Source organism: Mixophyes fleayi, chromosome 5 (genome assembly GCF_038048845.1).
Source record: "Mixophyes fleayi isolate aMixFle1 chromosome 5, aMixFle1.hap1, whole genome shotgun sequence".
NCBI lineage: Eukaryota > Metazoa > Chordata > Amphibia > Anura > Limnodynastidae > Mixophyes > Mixophyes fleayi.
This window is the reverse complement of record NC_134406.1, coordinates 74788099-74814976: the sequence shown is the minus strand read 5'-3', so window position 1 is coordinate 74814976 and position 26878 is coordinate 74788099. Positions and strand designations below refer to the sequence as shown.

Here is a 26878-nt window from a genome sequence, read left to right as displayed (position 1 = left end):
GTTTGAGCTGTCATCAAGTTGACTGAAAGAAATAGAAAAGGCAACACAAAAACATCTTATCACACAAACCGTTAAGGCAGTGGTTCCCAAACTTTTGCAGTTCGTGGCACCCTTAGAGTCTCCAAATTTTTTCAAGGCACCCCTCCAAAATAATTACTGAGCAGTCCTGTTTTAGAAGTAAAATTGTAATAAGTATTTAGGTCACGACAGATATACTTATTTAGTTGTATGCAAAAATGCCCCTCTGCATCCAGACACTCTGCCCCCTCTGCATCCAGGCACACTGCCCCCTCTGCATCCAGGCACACTGCCCCCTCTGCATCCAGGCACACTGCCCCCTCTGCATCCAGGCACACTGCCCCCTCTGCATCCAGGCACACTGCCCCCTCTGCATCCAGGCACACTGCCCCCTCTGCAACCAGGCACACTGCCCCCTCTGCAACCAGGCACACTGCCCCCTCTGCAACCAGGCACACTGCCCACTCTCACGTTGCCCCCTCTGTCTCCTCCTCTGCCATCTGCCCCCCTCCTCTGCCATCTGCCCCCCTCCTCTGCCATCTGCCCTCCTCCTCTGCCATCTGCCCTCCTCCTCTGCCATCTGCCCTCCTCCTCTGCCATCTGCCCACCTCCCCTGCCATCTGTCCCCCTCCTCTGCCCCGCGCCAGGCGCCAGCTATAGAAAAAAAGAAAGCAAACAGAAACTTACCAATCCGCGCGGCGCTAGGACCCTGCAGCCTCCTCTCTCGCGCAGCTGTCACTGACGTCGATATTCAGTGACAGCTGCGGGAGAGAGGAGGCTGCAGGGTCCTAGCTCCGCGCGGATTGGTAAGTTTCTGTTTGCTTTTTTCTAGGGCTGGCCCGCGGCACCCCAGTGACAGCGCCGCGGCGCACACTTTGGGAACCGCCGCGTTAAGGTGCTTATCTGTTGTCTACTTCCTTGCCTTTACATATGACAATGGATGTTAGACAGGAAATGGGAGCAGCAAAAAAAAAAAAAAAGAGATGTTCTTACAGAAGTTAGTTTTATAATATATTCCAGATTAAATTCCATTAGAATTTGTTCACAGAAAGACATTATGCAATTTGGCGCCAAAGATATAAAACCCCATTTGTTTGTCTATTTTGTGTATTAATTTTAGTGCTAATGATCTGTGCAGAACTATTGTGTAATGTTGTACTTGAGTGTTCGTACTTAATGAACCGACTATATAGGGGCCCAGTTTGTGCAACTTTTTATTTTTATAAATTATTCAAATTTTAGTCGTATGGTGACATCAATGTACACATTTTGTGCATGCTAAGGCAGAAGTAATGCTGAATGCTTTATTATTAAAATATACATATTAATGTAATGTGAAATCAAATATCAATGAAATCAAAGTTGCTTTAGACGAAAATAAATAGTTTTGTATATAGTGTTTTGCTGTGATTCTCTTCAGGTGCCCACACATTGCTCAGATTCTGAAGGTGGTCCTTTTTAGACTCTGTATTTGGCCTTGAATTGTAATGTCTCAGAGAAACGCCAATAAGGATCACCATCTCGTCAGGATATTTCAGTTAAGGACTAAAGAGGCTGGAAAATCTGGCTTGATGGATGACCGTGTCGGACAGTGTGTGGTTATAGTCCAACTAGGCTTACTGTATCTAATAAGATCTATCTGTTCAGCTAGATTTGGTCACACATGTATATCGCCTAATCAAACATAGATCCTGTTACTTGATTAAGACAAATCTACATGTGTATTAGCACATTATTTTGATATGTTTCGCAGTACGTGTTGTAGCCTACCATGTCACTGTTGCTGCAGTATGTGTTAACATACCTGTCTAGTAACACTGACTTTGTAACTTTTGTTAATATATTGTGAATAATAAATATGAAAGCCAAAGCCACCTCTTTTAGTTTCCAATTAAAAATTGAATCTATTTGCAGCTGTTTAATTATTATTATTATTATTATTGTAGACTTGTATGGTGCCACAGTGCTTTTTAAGGTTTTTCACCTATCTTAATTCTTGTGACTCATCTGGACCCTGTAATAGACACGTGTCCCAGCTCATTGGTTGGGCATTTCTGTGTAGTTGCTCACTAAAAGCAACGTCTATGGAACATTAGAGGGCAAATAAGACACAGCATTCCATTTATATTGTTTATTTTAACATTAATAGTATATAACATAGACATGAAAAGGTAACGTTGTACCATCTATTCCAGTTTGTATCATGATTGTTCTTCTTTATGCCTGATTCTTCGAATTAATTTCTTTTTCCCCCATCATTTAATATTTACAGGGGAGGACGGAGCAGGCAAGACCAGTTTGATAGGAAAGCTGCAGGGAATAGAAGAGTATAAGAAAGGAAGAGGAATGGAGTATCTGTATATAAACGTCCATGATGAAGATAGAGATGGCAAGTAGTGCTTTTATGCTTAATAGTAGTCCAGAATCATGTTTTATGACTTATTATCCAGAATGCTTGGGGCTTTTCCATTATCTGCCTAAAATATCCTAAAGTACAAATAAAAATTACCTTGTTTCCCCCCCCCCCCCCCCCCACCTCTGCACACACATTGCTCCTTGTATTCCCCACCTCAGTAAAGAGCTCATGCAGAGTTTGGCGCTAAGATGGACGTGAATTACTAGTTGAGGGAAGAAAATAAAAAAAGCGCACACAAAAATTGCCCACAACTTGAGGTGCGTCTGGCTCGGCATCAGCAGCATTTGGGTCGGGCAAACGCTGAGTCATCATAACTGGCATGTATTTGTACCTGTCTTCTAGTGTATATGCATGTTTTTTTTTCGGTCTGCATGATCCCTTGTTGTACTGTGTTAACACACCCCGTCCCTACCCTGTTCCGTAAGGAGGTACATGTGCCAGATACGTGATATGTCTACATTGCTGATTATGCATCTGTTCTCTCTGTGAGCAGTGAATCAGGCCCGACATCATCAAGCACATCTGACGGGAGCATTGCTTAATTATAGTGACTCTCTGTAGGATATGGTCATAGAGCTGCATCAATTATTTACATTTTTTATTTTCCTTATGGCTTTCTAAACGTTTTGTGTAATGGGTCAGTGGATAATGGATTCCATACATATACATATGTGTTATAGAATCCATACAAGAATAGAGTAACTGCATTGTGTAACTGGGCAGAATGCCTTAAGTGTACCTTCATTAAAGACCCATGTATAGATTATAAAGCTGCCTGAAATCTGAGAGTAGACGCAGAAGTCAATTGGTTTGATGAAAGGGCAAGTACAGTAGCAATCAATATTTGTACTTAAGGATATGCGCAGAAACAAATGCTGCAGACCAGACAGTATATAGTGCTTTCATAACAATGTTTAAATCTTTTGTTTCAGGGGAATGGGCACTAATTTACCAGGGACGGTCCCAACATTTTTGTGCTGCTTTCGTTTCACCAAGATTAACATGATTTTATTTGTTAAAAAAAATATTTATTTTCCTCGGAGCAGGGTATATAGGGCTTTTGCTTAGTCAAGTAAATATATATTTAATTTATATATGTACATGGGGGTGGAATGGTGTAGATTTGAATATTTCATAATAACTGTATTTTCTTGCTATACTTGGTACCTGCAGTGACTCTAATTCTGTTATTGTAGATCAGACCCGATGTAATGTGTGGATCTTGGATGGTGATCTGTATCACAAAGGGCTGTTGAGGTTTGCCACAGATGCCAGCTGTGTAAAAGACACGTTGGTTATGTTGGTAGTAGATATGTCACGGCCATGGTTGGCTCTGGATTCACTTCAGAAGTGGGCTAGTGTTATCCGGGAACACATGGATAAGTTGAAGATCCCATTTGAAGAAATGAGGGAGATGGAAGAGAACAGTAAGTGCAGTTTTCCAATAGGTTAGCCACAACTGATTGCAATCCATAGTCATTTTTTATGTCCAAAACAATGAAAATTCATAATATTCTATAGTTTAATCAGAACAATGGCTTTCAAATAGGTGTGGAAATACAAATGAAATAACATCCCAGCACACTTAAGCTGGTCACACACTTCTTGACTTTCAGATCGGCCTGCTAAACACAGCATGAGTTACCCAGAAATAAGATGCTTTATAATACAATCAAAATTGTTTGCAATTTTTTCTGAATGCAGTGGTATGCCCCATTGTATTCCTGATGTGATCCAGCCACATGGCCAGTGTGCTAATGGCTGGTCTCTCCAGTTTCTCCACGCGTACTTGGATAGTTATACTTGCGCTCTGTAGTCTTAGCTATAACACCTATACACAGCGCTCAGGAGTGTGACTGTTTGTTTTGTAAGATAGCTTTAAGGTGTTCCGGAATGAAAGTATAAGTGGAAGACGTTATCAGAGACGGGAGGTCAAAATCCAGTATATGTGATTTGTGATGACAGTGTTTTCATTTAAAGTACAGCAAAACACATTTGCAGTTGCTGACTGTATGATACCAACATTTATGTTCTATGCAAAACTGTTTTACAAGAGTTATACATTTGCTGTTTGAATTTTAATTCAGGTACTGTCCACATCAAACCTGAATAGATTTTCTTGAATTTGTTTGTGTTTGTAGTGGTTAGAAATTTCCAAGAATATATAGAGCCTGGAGAGGAATTCCCTGCCTCCCCGCAAAGAAGGAATACTTCACAAGATGATCGTGATGACAGTGTGATTTTGCCATTGGGAGAAGACACACTTACACATAACCTGGGCATTCCCGTAGTAGTTGTTTGCACAAAGGTCAGTTTATTGATCACATTTTATTTTATTTGTTGGGCAGTCTTAACCTGTGCCTGTTATTCCGAAGCTGTAATGTACAGCAGCACAAAATATGTATTGTGTTGAGTGGTAAAAGCTTGTGTTTTTTATATGAAATACGGCCTAACGGCTGGCACCAAGAAACTGGCAAAGGGACCGTCTAATGTGGTTAATTTTATGCTTCTAAGAGTTTAGTAGTGTTTTTGTGTTTGGGTGATATTATCACCTTTGTACATTAAATTCATTGCAATTAGAAGAAAAGCCTCCTCCATCTGTCATCTTTACCTCTTCTACTGTAGTGTGTGGGGTTGTTTTTGTTTTTTTTGGGTTAGGTACCCTCGACATAGGTTGGAACTTGCTGCTGATTTTTCTTTTGACATCCCTCCGAGGACATATAGACCTGCTTTAAACGAGTAAATCTCGCTGGATCTGGGGCACATTTTTGCATTTTGCTCCATATTGCTGTTTCTAGTAAAATTAGCATCTTTGCCTATTTTGTTTGTAAATGTTGCTTCTGCGGTTGTATTTTTTTATAGGGGTTGGTTTTCAGATTGGACCTTCTGGAGACAACTTCTTGTTAAACATTACAAAATAAATGTTTTTGGGCTCAAAAACAAAAACAGTGCTCATTAGACAATGGCCAAAAGTGTGTACTTAGTCCTCTTTTTAACTTTGCTTTCAAAGCATGTACATTAACGCATCCCAAAATTTCCCTGTAAGTGTTCTTAATCAACGTTCCCATAGAACTCTATTGTATTTTTATTTGGTGGGTTTGCTTATGAAGGCAGGCAACATTGAATTTGACATACAGCAAAATAAATGCTTATCAGAAAGTTTTTGTACAGATCAATGCACTATCAAGGGCGTTTTAACCTCGAAAATGCTTAATTATAACTTGTACAAGAGACTGCATATGCTAGAGATAGGTTGTTATCTCTTTTCATAATGAAGGCAAATTACAGTTTTGTAAATGCAGCTCATGAAACTGCAGCTTATTTTCAGACAGAGCAGCTACCTCTGTCACCTCCCCCTCCCCCCCAATGAGATCATACCATATTCGCAGTATGTCTTGCCTTTATTAAGCCTTGCCTGCAAGCCTTTGGAAGGTGATGTCAATATCACATGATTAAAACAAGAAGTGCTTTTGGAGAATATCTGGGAATTAAAAAATATACTTCTTAGCTCCACCTGGGGGACCCTGCTTACAATGGGGTTGTATGAGGGAAGATGGAGTAGGCGCTCAAATAGTTAACTTCCTGCCATCAGGCTACATCCCCTCTGCAACCCTGTGCATACCTCAGTGTGTTTTGAGTTTTGAGTAGGACCTCTGGTGTGCTGCTCTGCAGCTACTCTTCTTGTATGGATTAGTTTGCTATTTTTCGTTTAAGAAGCTGAACAGGTACTCTTAGCGGGTATGTGTGCATGCCGTACATACACGGAGAGTATGGGCTGGCATGATTCCCCGGAGCGCAACTAACAGCATCGGGCATGATGGAGAAGAAAGGTCTGGATCATAGTAGTTAACAGCCGGTTATAGAAGTTGGCGGTTACCCATAGCCCCATCCTGAATCCAGCGTTGCCTTCAGGCAGTGTGCGCCGCATCTCGGTGTCGGATGCTTGCACTTTCGGCGGAGATCCTCCCCTCCCTCCTGCCTTTTTAACTCCGTCTTCAGTACCATTGACCCCAGCAGCAGGGCAGGATATGAACCTGAGCATTGTAGTTAAGGCATCCACCATCTCCTTCAGAGGACCCTTTCAGGGAGAATCTGCTTGGTCCACGTCCTTGGTTAGGGACCTGGACTGGTTAAATCGGTTTCTGGACTCCCCCAGAACGTATGCGCAACGCAACAAGCGTTGTAGGTCCACTCATGCTCTCCTCGCACTTTCACTCAGAAGGGTCTTCGGTGGAGGAAGGTGAGCTTCCTGAGGTTACTGACACTTGCACCCCCCCTCCCCCTCCCCCCCCCCCCCCCCCCTTCCTGGTGGGTGATTATGGCTGGGCCCTCAAAGAATCAAGGCATTGAAGATCCGGTTCTGGCAGTTCTCCAGGCATTGAATCTCTGGATCTAGAGGAACCTCAAGTTTGTGATCTGTTTTGAGAAAAGAAGCGGAAGAGGTTAAAATCACAGCATACCATGTTTTCCTGTCCCTACTCTGTGAAAGAGGACCATTATTACAGTTTTTTTTTTTTTTTTTAAGATCCATAGCAATAGTTTTGTTCCTCCCAGTCTTTACCTCACAGCGCCATGTCTCGCACGAATTGTGTATCCTGGCACATTTAAATATCCCTGCTATATGTGCTAGGTAGCGATTGCTAGATTAATGCAAAGAAGGGTGAAGAAAGAAGACTTGTAATTTTTCCAAATTTGCAAGCCCTGGTAGGTTACATTGTTGCCTTTAAACTAAGGATCTTCTGTGTTTTGTAGCTAGTTATAAATGCAGATTCAATGTGATCTGAAGTCTGATAGAATTATTTTTCCCGCACTATGGCAACATAAAAAACAAAGTCCATGTATCCATAATATGTAGAGTCACAAAACACCCGTGGCATAGTAAATGACTATTGTGTAAGCTTATAAAAAAATAAAATAATCGAACTAGACAACTCTTTGTATCCAAAAAATTAAGAGGAGGTACTCTTTTTAAAGAAACCAACTTTGTCAGATGCGAGAATAAAACTAATTCAAATTACGTCATGGAGATGATATGGAAAGCATGTATTCTCCTTTCTCTTATTCTCAGTTTCCATGAATACATCATGACTGCACCCATGATTCTCACTCAATACGTCTGTGTTTTGCAAACCATCTTGTTGAACATGAGTGGTTATTTATAATTCGTTGGCTTTCTGGTGTGGGGAGAGTCTTTAACTTTTTCTTCTTCCTGTCCCTAAAAAGAGTCATCCTCCTGGTCCATACGGTCATGGAGCTTTCATGGAAACAGAATTATTGGTAAGAATAATCAAGACTTTTAATAATTATTTTATCCCTTTGTTGCAGTGCGATGCCATTAGTATTTTGGAAAAAGAACACGACTATACAGATGAACACTTTGACTTTATTCAGTCGCATATCAGGAAGTTTTGTTTACAATGTATCCTTTTCTAAACTTGGGAAGTAAAAATGCAGCAAAGCATTCAACAATCACCGTTTTTGTGGAAATGTGCATCCATGATTAAAAAAAAAAATCATTAAAATCTATTATAACCCCTATGTTTGGGGAACCATTGGCTACTCAAGATGAGAGAACCTTAGTTGTCTATCCTCATGTAATTGAGATTCTATGATTCATTTGGTTACTGTGTTTGTACTTGTGTTTTCTTAATGACACGATTCTCTGCATGTCCATAGAGCCTATTGACACTACTTTGTAAAGGAGTCTGTGTTTGGAGATTTCTGATTGTTGCTCAAAGTTTGTTATACATATTGTTTGTAAAACTCTAAGGATTAGATCATCTATAACACTCTCACTTCATTCTGATTGGTATGTTTCCCTGCAGAATATCACGCCTCTAGCACAGATTAGCTGAGGCAATTGGTTATACTAGTGTCACTGGAGTGTAAAGTTTTCAATACTCCACATTGTAGTTCTAATGATTCCCATAAACATAAAATCATGATGGGTGCTGGTTTTGTGTATAACTTGGCATCAGTTCTGTGTGTGAGAACTTCGTTAAGAGCGCACTCTTGCGTTTTTCTATAATGAGAGATTATATGTGTGTGCGTGCTGCATACACAGGTTCTTCCACCTAGTGAGCCTAGAAAAAGTTCTACTTATCTGTCTGTAGCAGTGGAGCGCTTCTTGTGGTTGGCTTGGTGTTATACAGGAGCTGTGGTCCATGGATGGTGGCTATGGATGTGCGATCATGGTCAGTAGCAGTCTATGCAGCAGAGGTAACCATTTTAAAAGTGAACTAACACAGATAATAATAGTAATTTATTATAATACGAACAATAGTTAAGATGAGAAATGCATAGATATTGTTACCGGTAGGCAGTGCTAGTTCGATATATACTGAGAAAATATATAGGGTTAGTGTTCTGAGCAGTGGTCGAAGTGGAAATTTAGAAGCGATAGTATGGAAAATTCAATGGCATTTGATAATTTTATAATGAAATTAGTAGAAGTGGTGGTTTGTCATACCACTGTATACACCCCCACTTTGACCACTGGTGTAGAGTATAGCAATCTATGCAATCTAATATAGGATAGTAGAATAGAATGGGGCAAATAGTTAAACTGAAACAGGTAAATAGTTGAAGGAAAAATACAGTTGTGTGTATATAGTGCAGAAATTGCACCAAATTCGGTTCCCCACGTACCATGGCTCTCTCACTGGGTGCTCTCAAGAATGAGAGAGACAAGCTGAACAAAACAATTTTATCTTTCATGTTTTTAGTGATTGTTTCCTTGACTAATTATCTTGAGATGGTGCTGCACTAATTTATACATCCATAAAAGAGAACAAAAATATTGACATAGTATATAAATATATTGTCCAACAATTATATGGATTTCCCTTCAATATGCCTGCTGTGGTTGTGGAAAAGGATGCAGTATTTATGTAAGTATCAAAAATAAAGATTAATCTGTAAGATTGAGTATTTGCTTTTCCATTCATTAGACCACTATCTTAAGGTGCTAACTCACAGGACAGTAAGCTTACATTGCAAGCTAGCATGCCAATTGGCTCCATTGTTATCTAACTTGCCTTGTCACTATGAATGAATACAAAAGCATGTCCAGGTCATGTGTTAGCTTGGAGAGTTCATAAGATTTGGCTGCATATTGATGAAAGATGGAGAAACATCACCCACCTGACCAGTCAGAATGCTGGACAGATTTAGTTCAGAAGTTTCATCATTGATGGTTTAAGGTATATTTTGCACATTAATACACGCTTTAATAAATTGTCAAAAATGGTTTTACTTGCTGCTCTGTAAATGGTGGCACTCTTTAGTCACTTGAGAACGGGATTGGAGACTAATGTGAAATTTAAATAATGGGAATTAGTTTTATAAACTTCATTTGAGGATGACCTTTTTATTTAATCTTTTTGACATATTTTTCTCCAGTCCAGCAGGATGGGACAACGAAAAGAAGATAGGGATTTTACATGAGAATTTCCAAACACTAAAACCAGAAGACACTTTTGAGGACATTATCACTAAGCCACCTGTGCGGAAGGTAACTTGCATTTGTTGCACTTTTTTTTTTTTCTCCTTTTCTCTCTCTCTCTTGAAATTTGACATATGCCTCATTCTTTACAGGAGTAACCTAATATATTAACATATTTAAACATTCCTCTAAATATCTGTGCAAAGCAACTACTTAGTTTTCTCGCATGTCAGACTAATGAAAGCAGATTTCTAATTGATTACTCCTGGGTAATGAAGTTCCTTCTCTTCTTGAAGAGACATATTCAGATTACTGTAAATTTTTGCCATTTGTACTATATTATGTGCAGGTATTATATATTTCATAGTCAACAGAAAATAAACTCATACATGTTTAAAATAATCTTTTGCTATTAGCTGGTGATCTGTCACCAAACCAGATTTCCCCACGTCTCCCATACATGTCATTATGATTCAGAGCAATATAAAAATCCAGCAGACCTCAAACACATTACCTGTTTTCATGCACTTTCAAAATCCTGTAAAATGTGCCCCATTAATTGTACTACTCTGTTTTAACAGCCTAACCATCCATCCGTGCTCTGAACCTCTTATACTACCTCAGCCTTCTGGCAATAACTGAAACCTGGTTCAGATAATTAGACACTGCCTCAACTGCAGCCATTAACGGGGTGGTCTCCATTTTGGATTTTCAACCTATGCACTCTGAGTGTTACAGTGACTTATTGTCCCCCTTGACCACCCCAACAATTTCTTGGACATTTCTCTGCCTGACTCCCTGATTTCTTACCTTTTGACATCTCCACCATCATCTTGGGTGATTTCAACATCCCTATATTTTATTTATTTATCCACATTGTCCTTGTGTCTCCCGATTACTCTCTCTAACCTCGCCTCTCGGTGGACTGGCTCCTCTACACTTCAGGATAGCTACTGTCTTGCTCTTTTCTCTAGACTGTTCAGTTTCTGTTTTCTCTAGCATTACTTTCCCCATCTCAGATTTTGACATGATCATCTGCAAGCTCCTCTCCATCACTTTAGCCTCTCTGCTGTCGAAGTCTACCAAGCCGCCTCATACCCACAGAAAGAGTCAGTTCTATTAATGATCAAGAATTTTCCACTTCTACAACATCTTTCCCCAGTTTCTATATTTTATTCTCCTGATCTGGTAGTACCAAATCTTAATCAAGCCCTTTCAATGGCTCTTGATCAAGTGACTGAGTATCGACCACAATGACAGCTGGGACACACTAAAGAAGCAAGGTTCACAATACCTTAAAAATGTTCTTGCAATGTATGATGACCTTGTCAGTTGTCTTGCGCTTAATGACATCCTCAAAAATACTATAAATCTGCTATCTAATATTCCTATTCAAATGTTCTAGACACTGGCAAACAAACATACAATCAATCTCATCTCTATCAAGGCTTCTAACCCCAAATTACTTTTTAATATATTTAACTCTCTTCTCAGCTCCCCAAATTAATCCCTCTGACTATCATGAATGCATAAGATCTTGCTTCCTACTTTAAGGACAAGATTTAAAAGATCCAACATGATCTAGTGTCATCTTTCTTGACCACCTGCTCAGTTTCTTTCCTGCACCTTCTCTTCATTTTTTCCCACAAATGAAGATAAATTATTTACTTTTCTTCCTACTCTACTACCTGTCTCTCCAACTCCAGGCTCTGACCCCCAATCCAATATTGGTGTTTGACCAGAAGGCATGGCCCCACAAAACAGTTTCCCTTTCAGTTGCTACAATATGCAATATGTAGCAGTTAACCTCATGTATCAAACTCCTGTTTTTCTATAGATTGTGAGCTTGCAAGCAGGGCACTCTGACCTTGTTGTCTGTCTGTTAATATCGAGTCTGGTTTTATTACTGTGTTTATTTCCATTTGTAAGTGCTGTGTAAAATGCTGGGACTATATAAATATGTTTTTAATGACGAATACAAATAAACATTATTAATGAGCTATCTTGTAAGTTTGAGGATACATACACTTGCATAACACTATTTCTCTAAACTTGGACCCCTAGATATTTGTTGCACGTGGTATCAAGATCCTCTTGGTGCCATTGTTTTGTTACTGCTTTACAATAAAGTGTTAATTTTTGAGCCGCCTCTTTCTGCGTTTTTATTTTTAAGTATGTTTTTGATTTACAGATTTTTTTCTTTTTTTTTTCTTTTAGGTTTTAGAGAAAAGGTCATATTGTTATGTATCTACATTTTAGAGATCCTTTCCTTTCCATGTCTCTATCATATTAAGTAGTGGCTATCATGAGATTTTATTACACTGTATGCCTAGACCAAAGTAATTTTTGTGTAGGTGGAACTCTTCTTCCTTACGCCATACTAATTTTTTTTCTTTCTTTATAATATTCATTGTAAACAAGGTCCATCCATACAGTGAATGCGGGAGCCAAATAATCCCTGAAATTGTGGGTAGTCTGTTCTCCCAAACATATCAATCCCCTATATAATCCTGCACATAAATTATAAATGCTGTATGGTTGCACTGCAGTTATCTCTTATGCTTGCCTTCCTGCATAGTAATAATGCAGGAATGCATGAGTATTAATTGTAGTGCATCCATGCAGCATGTGCTATTCATATGTCTTATATGGCAACTCTAGGACAACATTATTTTATTACATTGACAACATATGGCCATGCTGTTGAAACCTAAAATAGCAGGTTTTCCGGAAAGACCCATGGTCTTTTCTTCTCTGTTACCCTTTGATTGAGGATGATAGACAGTCTGCGAAATTGGCCTCCCATGTCCTGGCTGCTGTGCGATGCCTAGTAGCTAAGTCTTGGAAACAAGCTGAACCCCCCCACTATGGCGGCCCTGCGATCCTATATCTGGTTTATTGCCCGGATGGAACAGATTACATACCACCTGCATGATAAGGATGATAAATTTCACCAGGTTTGGGCTCCTTGGCTTTACTTATAACCCCCCACCTCTTGCACCATCTCCTTCCTCCTAAAAAGACTCCCTAGGTTCATAGGTGGCCTGACTCTTTACTCTCGATGCTGTTTCCCTTCCCAGAGAATCTAAGTAGTAATCTCCTCTGAAACTTTTATTGCCCCTCTTCTATTTATTTGTTTCTCCTCTTAAAAAGGAAAGATAGGGGTAAGAAACTGTGTGGATAATTGGGAAGTATGTTCTCTTTTTCTCGGTGGCGACCAGTGCCCCCCCTCCCCCCCACATTATATTGTTATAAAATGTTATAGTTTCTTGAGTATTCTGGATAACAATTGTATACTCACCTGTCTGTTTATTGACAACCTCTGGTTATTTTATATATTTGCTACTCAAACATTTTCAGCTTCTTTGACTTATGCCCATCACATGTACTGTTCTCTGTTTTTGTCTCTTGCCCTGCAAATGTACTAATTGTTGATTCTTATCTGTACATGATTGCTATTCTTCAAAATAAATAGTTAAAAAAAAAAAAAAAAAAAGGCAGGTTTTGCTATAATCCTACCTCTCATGAATTATTTCTGCTTGGGCTATGGAGTAACTGCAGAGGAAGCTTCATGACACATGTATTTGTTCCTTTGTTCTAGCTCATTTGCATGTGTAATTAAAATACTTTTTAAAGGTTTTAAATACTTTATATTTACACTACTACCTGATATTTGTCTCGCACAGGTTAAGCAGATATGCCTGGTCTTGGGCTAGCAGATGTTATAATCTTGCGTCCTAATCTGAACTCAGTGTGTACTTGATCCTTCTACAAGCATTTTTTCTTTGCAACAATAGTTTTTATTATGGGTTCTTCAATAAAGGGTACAGAAAGAAAAAAGTTAAATATGGGGCATAGAGGGGAGAGGGGGATTACATGGGAGGGGGGTGGAGGGGTTCAATACACACCAATATTTCTACTAGCATTTTTAACTTCTTGCATATTGCAGCATTCATAGATTCTCTTTCTATTAGAAGAGATTCTAGTGGACGGAGAGAGGAAAACTGAGGGAGGCAAAGAAAGTGAATGTAGATCATTTTGAACAATGGACTGGCATTAACATTTGGCAAAAGATTGATCAAAGCTACTATCAACATAGTTTCTTTTGGTGTATTGGTGATATATGATAACCAAAATTCAGCACTCAAAGGAGTGCAGTTAAAGTGTTATAGAATTGCTACCGCACTGATAGTGGATATTACAAAATAAAAATGAAGAACACTATACAGCGCTCTCCTAATTTTAAACTGTGTCAAAATTGTACAAGTGTTATGCAATATAGATATCCTGAAATACAATGTATTAAAGTCCTTCAAAATATATAAATCTTTAAACATCCACATGTTTTGTGCAAACATCAAGAAATTACAGAAGATTTTTCATCTACAGCATCCACTTATCCCCTTCGTAATTGCACTTACAATTAGATGGTAGATATTTATCATGTAGTAAAAACTCCTAAGACTGCAAAGAAACTTTTCTTATTTTCACCACACGCTTTCTTCAAATGAATTAGACCTTCGTCTCCAAAGGCTGGTAATCAACCGGACCATCTCCTGCATGTATCCGTGGCTAACAGCAGTCGCCTCTCTAAATGATTAGACAAAGAGTCTGAAAAACATTCAAATCCCACAGATATCAAGATAGGTAAAAGTCGGCTACACCGATAAATAGGCTATTAACAAATCCCCTACATGCAGTTGACTGGTTTCGATTCAGCTGAATGTTTCTCAAGGCCTTGATTTCTGTGACACATTATTAATTTAGACACATTAGTTTAAATTAGGAGAGCGCTTCATTTTTATTTTAGTAATAGTTTATTTTGATGTCGTGAATATGGTTTCCATTAAAAATCCTCCCACCTCTCCTACTCTCCAATATCTTCTGAAATTACAGTATTCTTTTCTTTTTTGTATGTAGGTCTATCGGTGTGCTGAATTGATCTTGTTTTTCTTTTCTGGGGGGGGGGGGGGGGGGGGTTGTGTGACATTTTCAAATTGTGAATGTTTATATATTTCCATTTAACAATTTTCCCTTAGTTTGTTCACGAAAAGGAGATTGTAGCAGAAGATGATCAAGTATTCCTTATGAAGCAACAGGTAAGCTTATGCATTTCTGTTCTACAGTCTACTGAAATAATGCAAGTTTATTTTGTTTCCGTTCATTGCTTTTTCTTATTACATACTCCCCTAATGCAATTTTTTTTTTTCTTTTTGTAGTCACAATTGGCAAAACAACCACCATCCTCATCTGGGCGTCCAGTAAGTAATGTTTCTTTTTTGTTTTTGTTACTGTCGAGTTTAATGTGTATACATGTCTGATGCTTTTGTGTGGGTTTAAAAATAAAATATACTTTTTTCTTAAATAATACTTCACATAATGCTTTAGTGTGAGTGAAAAAGTCAAACAAGTCTCTGCTTTATACAGGGATCGAAGCTTGGCCATAGAATATTAATATTTGGCTACTAGAAAGCAAATATTTAATCGCTATGCAATATAGGTTTTCAACAATAGAAAACATTTACTAGTCTAAATCCTGAACAAAAACCTATAGTGTGCAAATACAATTAATTTTAAATAAAATGCTTTTACATATTAACATTTGAATTCCATGTCATTTTCATAACCAGTTCTTTGCTTGACATTCTATCTAATAATATAATGTGCACTGTAATGTAGTGACCAATTTTTTTTTAATGCAGGATGCTTCTCCAAGGGTCCCTAGTGGGTCTCCGAGGACGCCCAGTAGATCAGGTACTTCTAATGTTGCCAGCGTGTCACCAGTCCCTGCTGGCACAAAGAAAATTGATCCCAATATGAAAGGTACCTGAGCTATTAGCTGCTTATAATTTTTGCAGTGAAAATATTTTGTAATGATTAAATGTCAGCATTAACTGTTTCCTTTCTGCATCACAGCTGGAACTACAAGCGAAGGAGTGCTTGCTAATTTCTTTAACAGCTTGTTGAGCAAGAAAACTGGGTCACCTGGGCCTGGTGGGACAGGCTCCCAAGCAGGCAATAGTGGAGGCAACAGTTTGCCAACGTCTGCCAAAAAATCAGGTACTCTCTTTTGCCTCAAGATAAACGACTGAGAATTTGTATGTGTGTAAAATGTGTTCACCAACTCTTCTCGCTGCTGCCTTGGAGCATAGTGTACAATGTACTTAAGTAAGTATTTATAGAAAACTCCATTGTATTTTGCAAAGCGTTAACACTTCTGAACGCTGCCGGCACCGTCAAAATTGACATGAAATGTGAGTGTGTGTCTTTGTGTAGAGGTCCATCTGCTACACCATTTTTGGGTCAATCCAAATTAAACCTCTTCTAATAAGCATTGATAACACACTAAAAATGTTTTTAATGAAATTCATGTCTGATTGGAGTCTTCAAGTATCAACTTGCTGAAATCTTTCACCACAATGCAGTATTGGCTTGTCTGTCTTTTGTGCTGTACATTTGGGAACTGAAGAAGCATATAGGGATTATTGTAACATTCTTCTAATTTCTGCATCTGTCCAACTTAGTTTGTCCTCCTTGCACTTTAAAAACCATATATTTTATTTGGCCTCCAGCTGGACATTTGGCCATAGCTGATTTTAAAAACTTTTTTTTTGTTTTAATCAATTCCTTCCAGTTTGAACAACATATTCATGCCCCACTCATGACTTTTTTTTTTATAAAAGCCAACCATTTGCAGAAGTTGGGGGGGTCCCCAGGAGCTATTCAGTATCTTGCAGTAATTAGTTTAGTAAGTGCATAACATATTAAGAAAACTTCTGCTCCATGCACCTATTTAGAGATGGCCCAAACATGCATATTCCAAGAGAAAACTAAGGGACCAGTTCTTTATACTTTGCATTATGACTGTCCAAAATCACTGCACTTGGGGCCCCTTCAACAGTAAATTCCAGAAAGAGCCCACACCCCCTCCACATTTAGGGTAACTGGTCCCAGCACCACCTCTAATCCGTGCCGTTTGGTAATATATAATTATACCTGTTGGAAATTAACACATGTTGTGGTCCCTTAGGCATTTTCCATGATTTGGGACCATTCTTTATCCGAAAGTATATCTAGGCTAGCTTGCCATTCAGCCTTTAGCCATCAGAGGACTTTTCTCTTAACAAAACAGGCATACAAGGAGGATATTAATTTGCATTTTCTAGATACTTCCAGGATTTTATTTTTATAGGAGCAGCAAAAATAAAAAATTCTCAAACTGTGCCCACAAAGCATTCCTAGATCTGCAAATAATTATAAAACCTAGATCTTGAAACTCCACAATCATTACTAAGTTAGTTACTCAAATTATTTTGCATATTGTCATTGTTGTACTGACCAATGATTGTGCCATCATACTTGACTCATGCAGCCTTCCATCCCAGTTTAACCAACTCAGAGTATTCCACATTGTCCCATAGAGGACTATCTGGATCAATACCTGTGTCTTGTACCAGATCTTTATGGCTTGTTTAAGGAGTGGTATGGAGTAACCCTACCAGGAGGGCCTGTAGTGGGGTGTGACCAGACCCTGTCTGCTGAACTAGAAAGTGCTGTATTTCCAAGTCCCCCCAATTCATTCAAATGTAACAACTACAAAGCGTGATAATAAAACTTAAGATTGGGGAGGGCCAGAATCTCTGAACTTGCAAAATGTGTTGAGCATAATTCTGTCTCTCTCACTCCCAGATCAGAGAGAATAGTTATTGGACAATTTTCTTTATTGCTAGAAACATAGGCTGAATTATCTCGATTAGGCTAATTCTACTAGACCTTGCTAGGCGTAGTTTTTTCCATGCTTGTATTTTATTCTTGAGGAAATCTATCACAGGGTATAAGCTCAGAGGAATATACTCTTTCATGTTATTAGACACCAAGGTATTTGAAGATAAAAGAAAAGCAATTTGAGGTTCTGTTGAGCTAAACAGTAACTGATTTCTTTTATGTCCTTTCCTTGCACCATCTCTACTCATTCCTACCATCCACACCACAAGTAGCTGCACAGGAATGTCAGCCTTACCGTAGCCACCACCACCCCTCCCCCCCCAGCTGCAATTGTTATCCCACTACCTTACATATGAACTGTTCCCTGCATCTCTTAGATTGTTGGCTTATTTGGGCATGGCCGTGTTTGCCTTTTGCTTCATGACATAGTATGTTATGTGTCATGATCTCCTCAATGTAGAGCTCTGTGTAATATGTTGTGACTAAGGATAATTATTACATATGCATTGTGAAAATAATAGTGATGTCTGCATTCATTTCTATTTTGCAAAGTAACAATTATAACTACAATGAGTCTTTTAAAAGACTTCCAAAAATAAATAGCAATGAAAGACTGACAATTGGCGAGTACAGTTCTTGTGCAGCTGTGATATACTACTAGGGGACCGTTAACTAAAAATTGAAATGTGTGCATTTGCTTCAGACCTTGAGTCACCGTATTGTACATTTATTTGGTATAATTATCATTTGGAGAGCTAGCTGATCAAGTGATAAAAAGGTTTGTATAAGAGTTACTGACAACATTTAGAAAAAGCTCTTTTAGAACGAGATGTCTGTGATGGTTATCATGAGGGAGGATCTTTCCATGTGCACAGTTGACTCCCTGTATTTTGGACACTGCAGTCGTTCATTGTGAACCTGAAAAGTCTGATAAAATCTCGTATTTGGTTACAGTGGTCCTGTTGTCGAATATATTACTAAAAGAAGCCCTAATTACATTTGCTCTGGTAAACTTATAACACTTTTTTTTTTTTTTTACTGCGCATCCTACAATATTTTTCTGTTTTAATACACTACCGTATACCAAAACGGATACTAAATAATTGGATTTTTATACTTACGTAAAATCCGTTTCTCTTAGTCCAATGGGGGACACCGGGGTCATTGGGGTATAGAGTAGGGACTGGCCGATCTGGCACTTTAACTTCTGTTAAACTAAGCCCTAGCTCCTCCCCCTCTATATTCCCCTTCCTGTCTGAGCTTCAGTCTGTTTAACCAAGCCCACAGAAAGCGGAGATAGAAAGAACAGAAAAAGAGCATAAAATTAACAAACCACAACATTCTCTTAACAACAAGACACATGTCCAACAGTAGGAGAAACCAAAGCATTAAGGATGAGAGCCCGGTGTCCCCCAATGGACTAAGAGAAACGGATTTTATGTAAGTATAAAAATCCAATTTTCTCTGTCATCCTTTGGGGGACATCCCAAAGCTGCCCTACGGGAGGGAACGCTCAGAAGAAACGGCACAAAGCACCTTTCTTCCAAAACTTGTATCTCTGGATGCAAACACATTAAACTTGTAAAACTTAGTGAATGTGTGTACAGACGACCACGTGGCCGCTTTACACAGCTGTTTACTGGAGGCACCGTGACGGGCCGCCCAGGAAGCACTGACAGACCTTGTAGAGTGTGCCTGGAGATTATCTGGGACAGACTCCCCAGCCCTGATATAAGCCCGACGGATAACAGCCGAAATCCACCTAGTCACTTTAGAAGCTGGCCAGCCTCTCTTGTGAGCATCATAGAGAATCAAAAGATCTTTAGTCTTGCGCAGATTCCGAGACCCTTCATTATCATCATTTATTTATATAGCGCCAACGTATTCCGTAGCGCTTTACAATTGGGGACAAACATAATAAACTAATAAACAAACTGGGTAAAACAGACAAAGAGGTGAGAAGGCCCTGCTCGCAAGCTTACAATCTATGGGACCTTTTGACATAAATGCGCAAGGCTCGGACAACATTGAGATAATGAATAGAATTATCGTTATCTGAACACGAGGAATTAGTCAGGGCAGGAATAACAATGTCTTGATTTAGATGAAATCTAGACACGACCTTAGGAAGGAAAGAGGGCTTAGTTCGAAGAACTGCCCTGTCTTTATGAAAAACAAGAAGAGGAGACTTGCAAGATAAAACAGCAAGCTCTGAAACTCTGCGTGCCGAAGAAATAGCCAAAAGATAACCATATTCCAGGTTAGAAATTTGAAATCCACTGTATACAGAGGTTCAAAAGGCAGATGCTGTAAAGCATTCAACACTAAATTCAAATCCCATGGTGGTACAGGAGGAACATATAGAGGTTGTACATGGAGAACGCCCTGAATGAAAGCTTGCACATCAGGTTTGACAGCAATTTTTTTTTTTTTTGAAAGAAGACCGAAAGATCTGACACCTGCCCTTTAAGAGAACTAATACGCAAACCTGCATCCTGCAAGAACCTAAGTAACCTGGTCAAGCGAAAAGAAGTAGGATATTCCTTCTTTTCACACCAGCCAATAAATGTTTTCCAGTCTCGATGATAAATTATTGCAGAGGCTGGTTTCCGAGCACAAAGCATGGTTTGCACTACACGTTTGGAAAAACCCTTAGCTCTCAGGATCATGGCTTCAACAGTCACGCCATTAAAGCCAGACGATTTAAACCTAGATGACAAAAGGGACCTTGAGTTAATTGGTCTTGGCATAGCCGCAACCGCCATGTCCGAGATTCTGCCATGGAGAGCACGTCTGTGTACCAGGCCCTCCTCAGCCAATTCGGCGCTACTAGAAGAACTGGAACACCCTCTCTCTTTACCTTTTTTAACACCCCATGGAGCATGGCTACCAGTGGAAAAAAGTATACTAAGCGGTACCTCCAAGGGACAGACATGGCGTCTACCGCAACTGCCCTGGGATGTCTTGCGCGGGAACAGAAGAGGAGAACCTTGTGGTTCAACCGGGATGCCATCATGTCGACATCCGGCTGACCCCACCGTCTCACTAACTGCTGAAACAGGGACCATTCTCCCGGGTACAGAGTCTGCCTGCTTAGGAATTCTGGTTACTGATTTTCTATTTCGGGAATAAAGATGGCCATGAGTGCCGGAATGTGAACCTCGGGCCACTGAAATATCTTGTGTGTTTCCTGCATGGCTAAAGGACTCTTGGTGCCGCCCTGATGATTGAGGTATGCTACTGCTGTGGCATTGTCTGACTTGAATCTTCACTGGCTTTCCCTGCAGCAAGTGTTGCGCGCTTATAAGAGCATGAACCACCGCTTGCATTTCCAAGACATTAGTTGGAAACCTGTATTCCTTCTGGGTCCAAAGACCCTGAAACCGAGCCTGAAGATAGACAGCCCCCCAACCTCGAAGGCTGGCATCCTTTGTGGTCAAAGTCCAATTCCAAATTGAGATTTTGCGTCCCCTGGCGAGATTCTGTTTTGTGTTGAAGTTGAGAATCCAACCGTGAGACTCTAGGGTGTGGATTACAACTTTGAAATGTGACTGAAACACCTCCTGGATAATCTGCTTTTAAAAGAAAATCGTCTAGGTAAGGAATGATTATAATCCCTTTGGATCTTAGCAGAGTAGCCATGACCATCATGATCTTGGTGAAGATATGTGGGACCATGGCCAGACCAAAAGGAAGAGCCTGAAATTGGAAGTGCTCCGATTGAACCGCAAACCTCAAAATGGACTGATGACTTTTCGAGATAGGCACATGAATTCTTCTTGTTCCATGCCGTGAATGATCGAACGCCAAGACTGCATCTAGAACCTGGGCACTCTGACCTGGGTGTTCAAAAATTTCGGATCTAGAATTGGTCTGAATGAGCCATCTGGTTTTGGCACGAGAAAAAAGGATGGAATAAAAACCCAAACCTCTTTGAGACTCCGGCACCGGAATAATCACTCCGGAAGAAAGGAGGGATTGAATTGCTTCTTGTAAAGCCAGTCGTTTTCTTGGACAAGTGGGAAGACCTGTGGTGAAGAACCGTCTGGGAGAAAGAGACTGAGCAAATCGATCTTGTATCCCTGGTCTACCACCCCCCGAGCCCAGACATTGGTGGTAGACTGAAAACACCGATCTCTGAACAAGAAAAGACGGGCTCCTACCACTGTCGACAGCGGAAGAGCAAAATGTCCGTCATGTGGACTGCTTATCTGCAGGTTTCGCTGCTGGACGTCGAGCAGACCAGGCCTTGCACTCCCGCTGCAGACCACCCCTGGGGACGGATAACTGGCCTCTAGAAGATTGGCCTGAGGAATTTTGACCCTGAAACCTTCCTGAGAACAGAAAGGACCGGAATCTGGACATTCTTTGTTTGGGAGCATTATCAGGGAGTAAAGTGCTCTTTCCTCCAGTTGCATGACTGGTCCTCAGCTTGACTCCATTATCAAACAAAACACCCCCAGAAAAAGGTGTGGAATCTAGAAAGGTTCTTGAAACCATATCAGCCTCCCAGGACTTAAGCCAGAGAGTGCGACGAGGCGAACCTGCAGAGGCAGAAATAAGTTCCCTAATCAGTGCCGCATCCATAACGGCCTCTCCTAAATAATCTGTTGCCCTCTGAATTGCTTCCATTAGTGCAGCAAATTCAGAGGACGGACTGCCTGCCAACAAACCTTCAGACAGCTGTTCTGACCAGCGTTCTACAGCTTTGTTAACCCACGCAGATGCTAAAGCAGGGCTCAAAGAGGCACCTGCTGCTACAAAAATGGATTTAAGGACAGCCTCAACCTTACGGTCTGTACCATCCTTAAGAGTAGCTACGTTAGGAAGAGGAATAGTAGTTACCCTGGCTAACCTTGCAACAGCAGCATCCTCGCGTGGAAGTGTCTCCCATTTAGCAAGAACTTTAAGAGAGAAAGGATAACGACTGCAGCCGCTGAGACACTTGGAACTTCCTATCTGGGGAAGCACAAGTCTCTGACAACAAATCTTCCAACTGGGAAGAAGCCACTGCAGCGTCAGGAACCTCTTCCTCAGGAAAGTCAAGTACCTGACGCACAGCTTGAATTAATTCTTCCCCACACATGACGATCAGAATGCACCTCCTCCACCACCGAAGGAACATCTATATCTGAATCCACTGCTAATTCACCCTCCTCCTGGGAACCACAGTCAGAATCTGACTCATGTTCCTGAAGAGGTGCCGACCCTCTCTTACACTTACGTGAGGACATCGGTGCGGCAGAATGCAAAATCCCTTCTAAAGAAGGAAGAAACCGAAACCAAACCCTGTACAGAGGTTGCAAGACCCTGTACCCAAGCTGGTTCTGCAGACTCTGCCGAGGTTGAAACAATCAAACCCTGACTTATCGAACTAGAACCCATGTCTGTCATCACAGCAAAAGCTGATTGAGAAGATGGTGCACCCACAACCTGTGACCGCACCAACAGAGCAATTTGAACCACTGTATTAGAGAGATCGAGCCCAGGCAGGCTCTGCTGTATCTTAACAAGCAGCTCCTGCATCACTCTGTAAGCTCTCTAATGGCCGGCAGGCTGCGCACATAGCCTGCGCATCTGACTGACCAGATGGTAACTTAACGTGACATACAGCACAGGTGAAACTCAGCATAGATGTAACACCAGCCTTACCACGCATGGATTTTCCCCTATCTGACATGTTAACAGATGGGACAAAACACACAAAAAACAGTTGTAATAAACAGTGTAACAAAACACAGTATAAATATCAAGCAGCACACACAACTGAACAGAAAGTGAGCCTGCAATACAGCCAATAAAGCTCCACAGAAAAAAAGGCAAACTTTTTTGAAATTAACAACCACCAACCCTTTAGCTTACAGGACTCCGGACAGAAAAGGGGAGAAGCTGAAGCTATAAAATGGCTGTCTATTCTGGTGTCTGCACACTAAGGAGTGAGAGACCACCAAGGAGGAGTGCAAAACAGGAAAACGCCACTCCCCAGGGCCCAGCACTTTCAGTGCCTAGCAGGGCTCACTATGTTAGTGACCCTAGCCTGACCCAGTCTCCTGAGCTAAAAACAGAATTATTTCCCCCCCCCCCCCCCCCCTCCTTAAAATGACTGCTTCTATGTAAGAAGATTTTCTACCCCCCTAGGAGGGTTTTTGAACATTGGGAGAGGGGGGCTGGCAAAGGAGGCATCTCCGATTTCTCTTCCCCCCCCCCCCCCCTCCCCCTCCAGACAGCGCACAACCGTCCCTGCTGTGCGTTGTACTTTCACTTTTTCCGGCTGCTTGGCACGCTGTTGTAGTTTCTTCTAATAAAACAACAGGCAGTGAAAAATGAAGAGGCAGTGTTACTGACCACTCTCCAAACTTAGAAGCCGGCAGCCGGGGATATAGTTGACTGACAGACGCCTACGCGGCTCAGCGAGCCGCCGGCTGTCAGGACTAAGACACCCAAGTCTCCGATTTTTAAAAAGTAAAATAAAGTGTAAAAAAAAACAACAGAAATCGGATGCTAAGCAGCCCAAACACAGCCCGTTCGCTGGGCACTTAAACTAGACTGAAGCTCAGACAGGAAGGGGGGTATAGAGGGGGAGGAGCTAGGTATTAGTTTAACAGAAGTTAAAGTGCCAGTTCTCCCTGTCCCTACTCTATACCCCAATGTCCCCTGTGTCTCCCAAAGGATGACTAAGAAATTCTAAAAAATGTATTGATATGTGCAGCATAACATGAGTTTAGATATTCTTTTGTATGTTCTCATTGCTGTCCTTTTACAACTATTTACATCTATTTCTTTAGGTCAGAAACAAGTGTTAACAGATGTTCAAGCTGAACTGGAAAGAATTTCACGAAAACCCGACCTCGTGTCCCCCACATCACCGACGTCCCCTACAGAAAGTGAAGCATCTTGAAGATTGCAAATGCATCCTTGAAGTTGTGTAAAATTGCCTCTGCCTTTTCCTTAGTTGGTGGAACTGCGGAGACGGAAACCCCCCCTTTTTTTTTTTTTTTTTCTCCCCATCCCTTCTCCCAATTTAACAAATGCCTGTGGTATAATACAAATCAATTACTGGACTGGTGGGGTGTTTTTTTTACATTATTATTATTTGCTCATTTTTGTTAAGTCACTGTTTGGTACAACTGCAATTCTTTCTGCTTAATTACCTAATCTGAATAATGTAGATTAGTAAAATTGTAATTCCATAGGTTATTGTTGGTTTGCCATCTTCCAACTATAACATGAGCTAATGGAAAATATTAAAATACAGGTTTGCTTGTTTATTTGTTTTTCAGACACACAGGAAAAATATTCAAGTTCGCAAACCTTTTTTGGCCTATGTAGGACACAGAGAGAGTTTAATTCTGAACTGAACTTTGGAGTAACTAAACTGACATTAATAAATATTGCTGCTGTGTCCACCAGTACAATAACCTATGGTATGGGCAGGTTCTATTACCAATTTACTAAAAGCACTGAATAACATTTTTGTATGTTTTCAACAAGGCTGAGATTATCATAATTGTGGTGTTATACTAACCAGATTTGTTTGTCTAATGTGTACAGCTCTGCACTAGCTGGTATTTATCTGGTTTACATTGATGGTTCAAAGAGTCCTGTCTTCTACAATCAGTTAATAAAGTTGTATTTATTCTCTGCATAGACTAAACAATCTTTTTATATATGTTGATATATTTGTAGTGTCGCCCTTTTAAGTCCTGTTTAGTATGACTACTACTTCTGGCTCTATATTCAATCAAGTGGAGCATATTTGTATAGAAAACTTCAGACCACCATAGTTAGTCGGGTATGCCAGTTGCCATTTACAACAAGGTAATTGTTTTTATTTTTTGCACATATAGTATGCTTTAAAACCAAAAGTTAGGGTTGGTATATTCACATAACTACAGATCATTTTTCTCATGCATAATATTTTCTTATAACGGTGACTCTTATGAGCAAAATCTGCGACTTGTGTAACATTAAAGCATCAGAGACATTTTGTAACATAATAGCATTGTTCATCTTAATATGACAAGTCAATCAATTTATGTTTCCCCCCGACCTAATATTGGTAACACATTCGTATATGTCTAATAATTGAAGAACAAATCTCTGATTTATTGAACTATTTTAATAATTAATATTATATTATAGTGTTAACAGTTTTTGAGCTTACCTCTCTTCAAATAATATTTTAATGTGTATTTCAAATTTGGTTATTGACTTGACTGGTTTCAGAAAGTCAATTTATCTAAAGCACATACATTATATACTTAATTTACCCTTGTTACAAATCTGACTGTTCATTTGCATTGAGTAGATTTTACCTTCCCAGATTTAATTTTTTGTTTAACCTCTGGCATTGGTAAGGTTGGCGGTACAGATGCATGCTTTAATTATTAGGGTACCGGTAAGGTTTTATGTGTAAATAATTCACAACTCAACGTATATGTATTTTGAGTGCCATCTCACCTTTTTAAGAAGGGTATTAATGGATTTTCCTAATCTTTATCACTTGCAACAATTTGTTGTATAATGTAATTGTACAAACAAGCTGGTTTATCCAAAAAATGTACTTCAGCAAAAATATATCCATGAAAAGTCTTGGCGTGTACTTTCTTTTATTAAAAAAACAAAAAAAACTCTTGGTAAATTATAAGAAACTTAAACTACCGTGAATGAAGTGTGTTTAAATTATTCTAAAACCCATGTATTATATAACTACCTAATATACGTATACTACATAAAAGAAGTGATAAGAAAAGCTTGCACTGGCTATTCGCTTAGGATGACTACTCCTATCCCCCTCCAAAGAAAGGCCTCAAAATACTCCTGGGAATCTTCTTGATGATGTGAGACATCGAAAAATTGTGTGACTGATCTGCACTAATGAAGATTTCTTGCAGGGTACTTTCATCGTAAATAAATACAGTGCCATAAACATTCTGTAGCATTAATACAATTTGGGAGACAGCAATAATGAAACGTATGCAAGGGCTTTACATGGAATATTACAGTCTAAAAGGGTAGGGAACATATGATGCATGAGAACTCATGGAATATAAATTTGGACATAATAGAAAAGGTGTACGATAGCTGGAGAGATGAGGTTAAGAAAGGCATCGCTAAAGTGATACTGTCGTGGCCAAGTATACTTGTATCCTTGCAGTTTTTTTCTTACAAACCACCTTTTCTTCCAGAAAATTGTTGAAATTAAAATAGTATTTTTTTTTCTCTTTTATTTGTGTTTTATTCCACTGCAAACCAAAGCCATACATATATGTATA

The 26878-nt window shown here is 39.9% G+C and overlaps 1 protein-coding gene across 2 annotated transcripts in view; it reads left to right on the top strand.

The window, feature by feature from the left end:
- The window catches only part of DYNC1LI1 (dynein cytoplasmic 1 light intermediate chain 1), a 33123-nt gene extending 6928 nt beyond the window's left edge, over positions 1-26195 (top strand). For both annotated transcript variants that reach the window (XM_075212387.1, XM_075212388.1), the window contains exons 3-13: positions 2291-2407; positions 3631-3861; positions 4576-4742; positions 7760-7853; positions 9189-9324; positions 9836-9947; positions 14918-14977; positions 15098-15139; positions 15581-15701; positions 15795-15938; positions 24389-26195. In XM_075212387.1, coding sequence (XP_075068488.1) covers positions 2291-2407; positions 3631-3861; positions 4576-4742; positions 7760-7853; positions 9189-9324; positions 9836-9947; positions 14918-14977; positions 15098-15139; positions 15581-15701; positions 15795-15938; positions 24389-24501 — 1337 coding nt within the window. In that variant the 3' untranslated portion in view covers positions 24502-26195. The remainder of the gene's footprint in view (positions 1-2290; positions 2408-3630; positions 3862-4575; positions 4743-7759; positions 7854-9188; positions 9325-9835; positions 9948-14917; positions 14978-15097; positions 15140-15580; positions 15702-15794; positions 15939-24388) is intronic.
- The last annotated feature ends 683 nt before the right edge of the window (positions 26196-26878 follow it).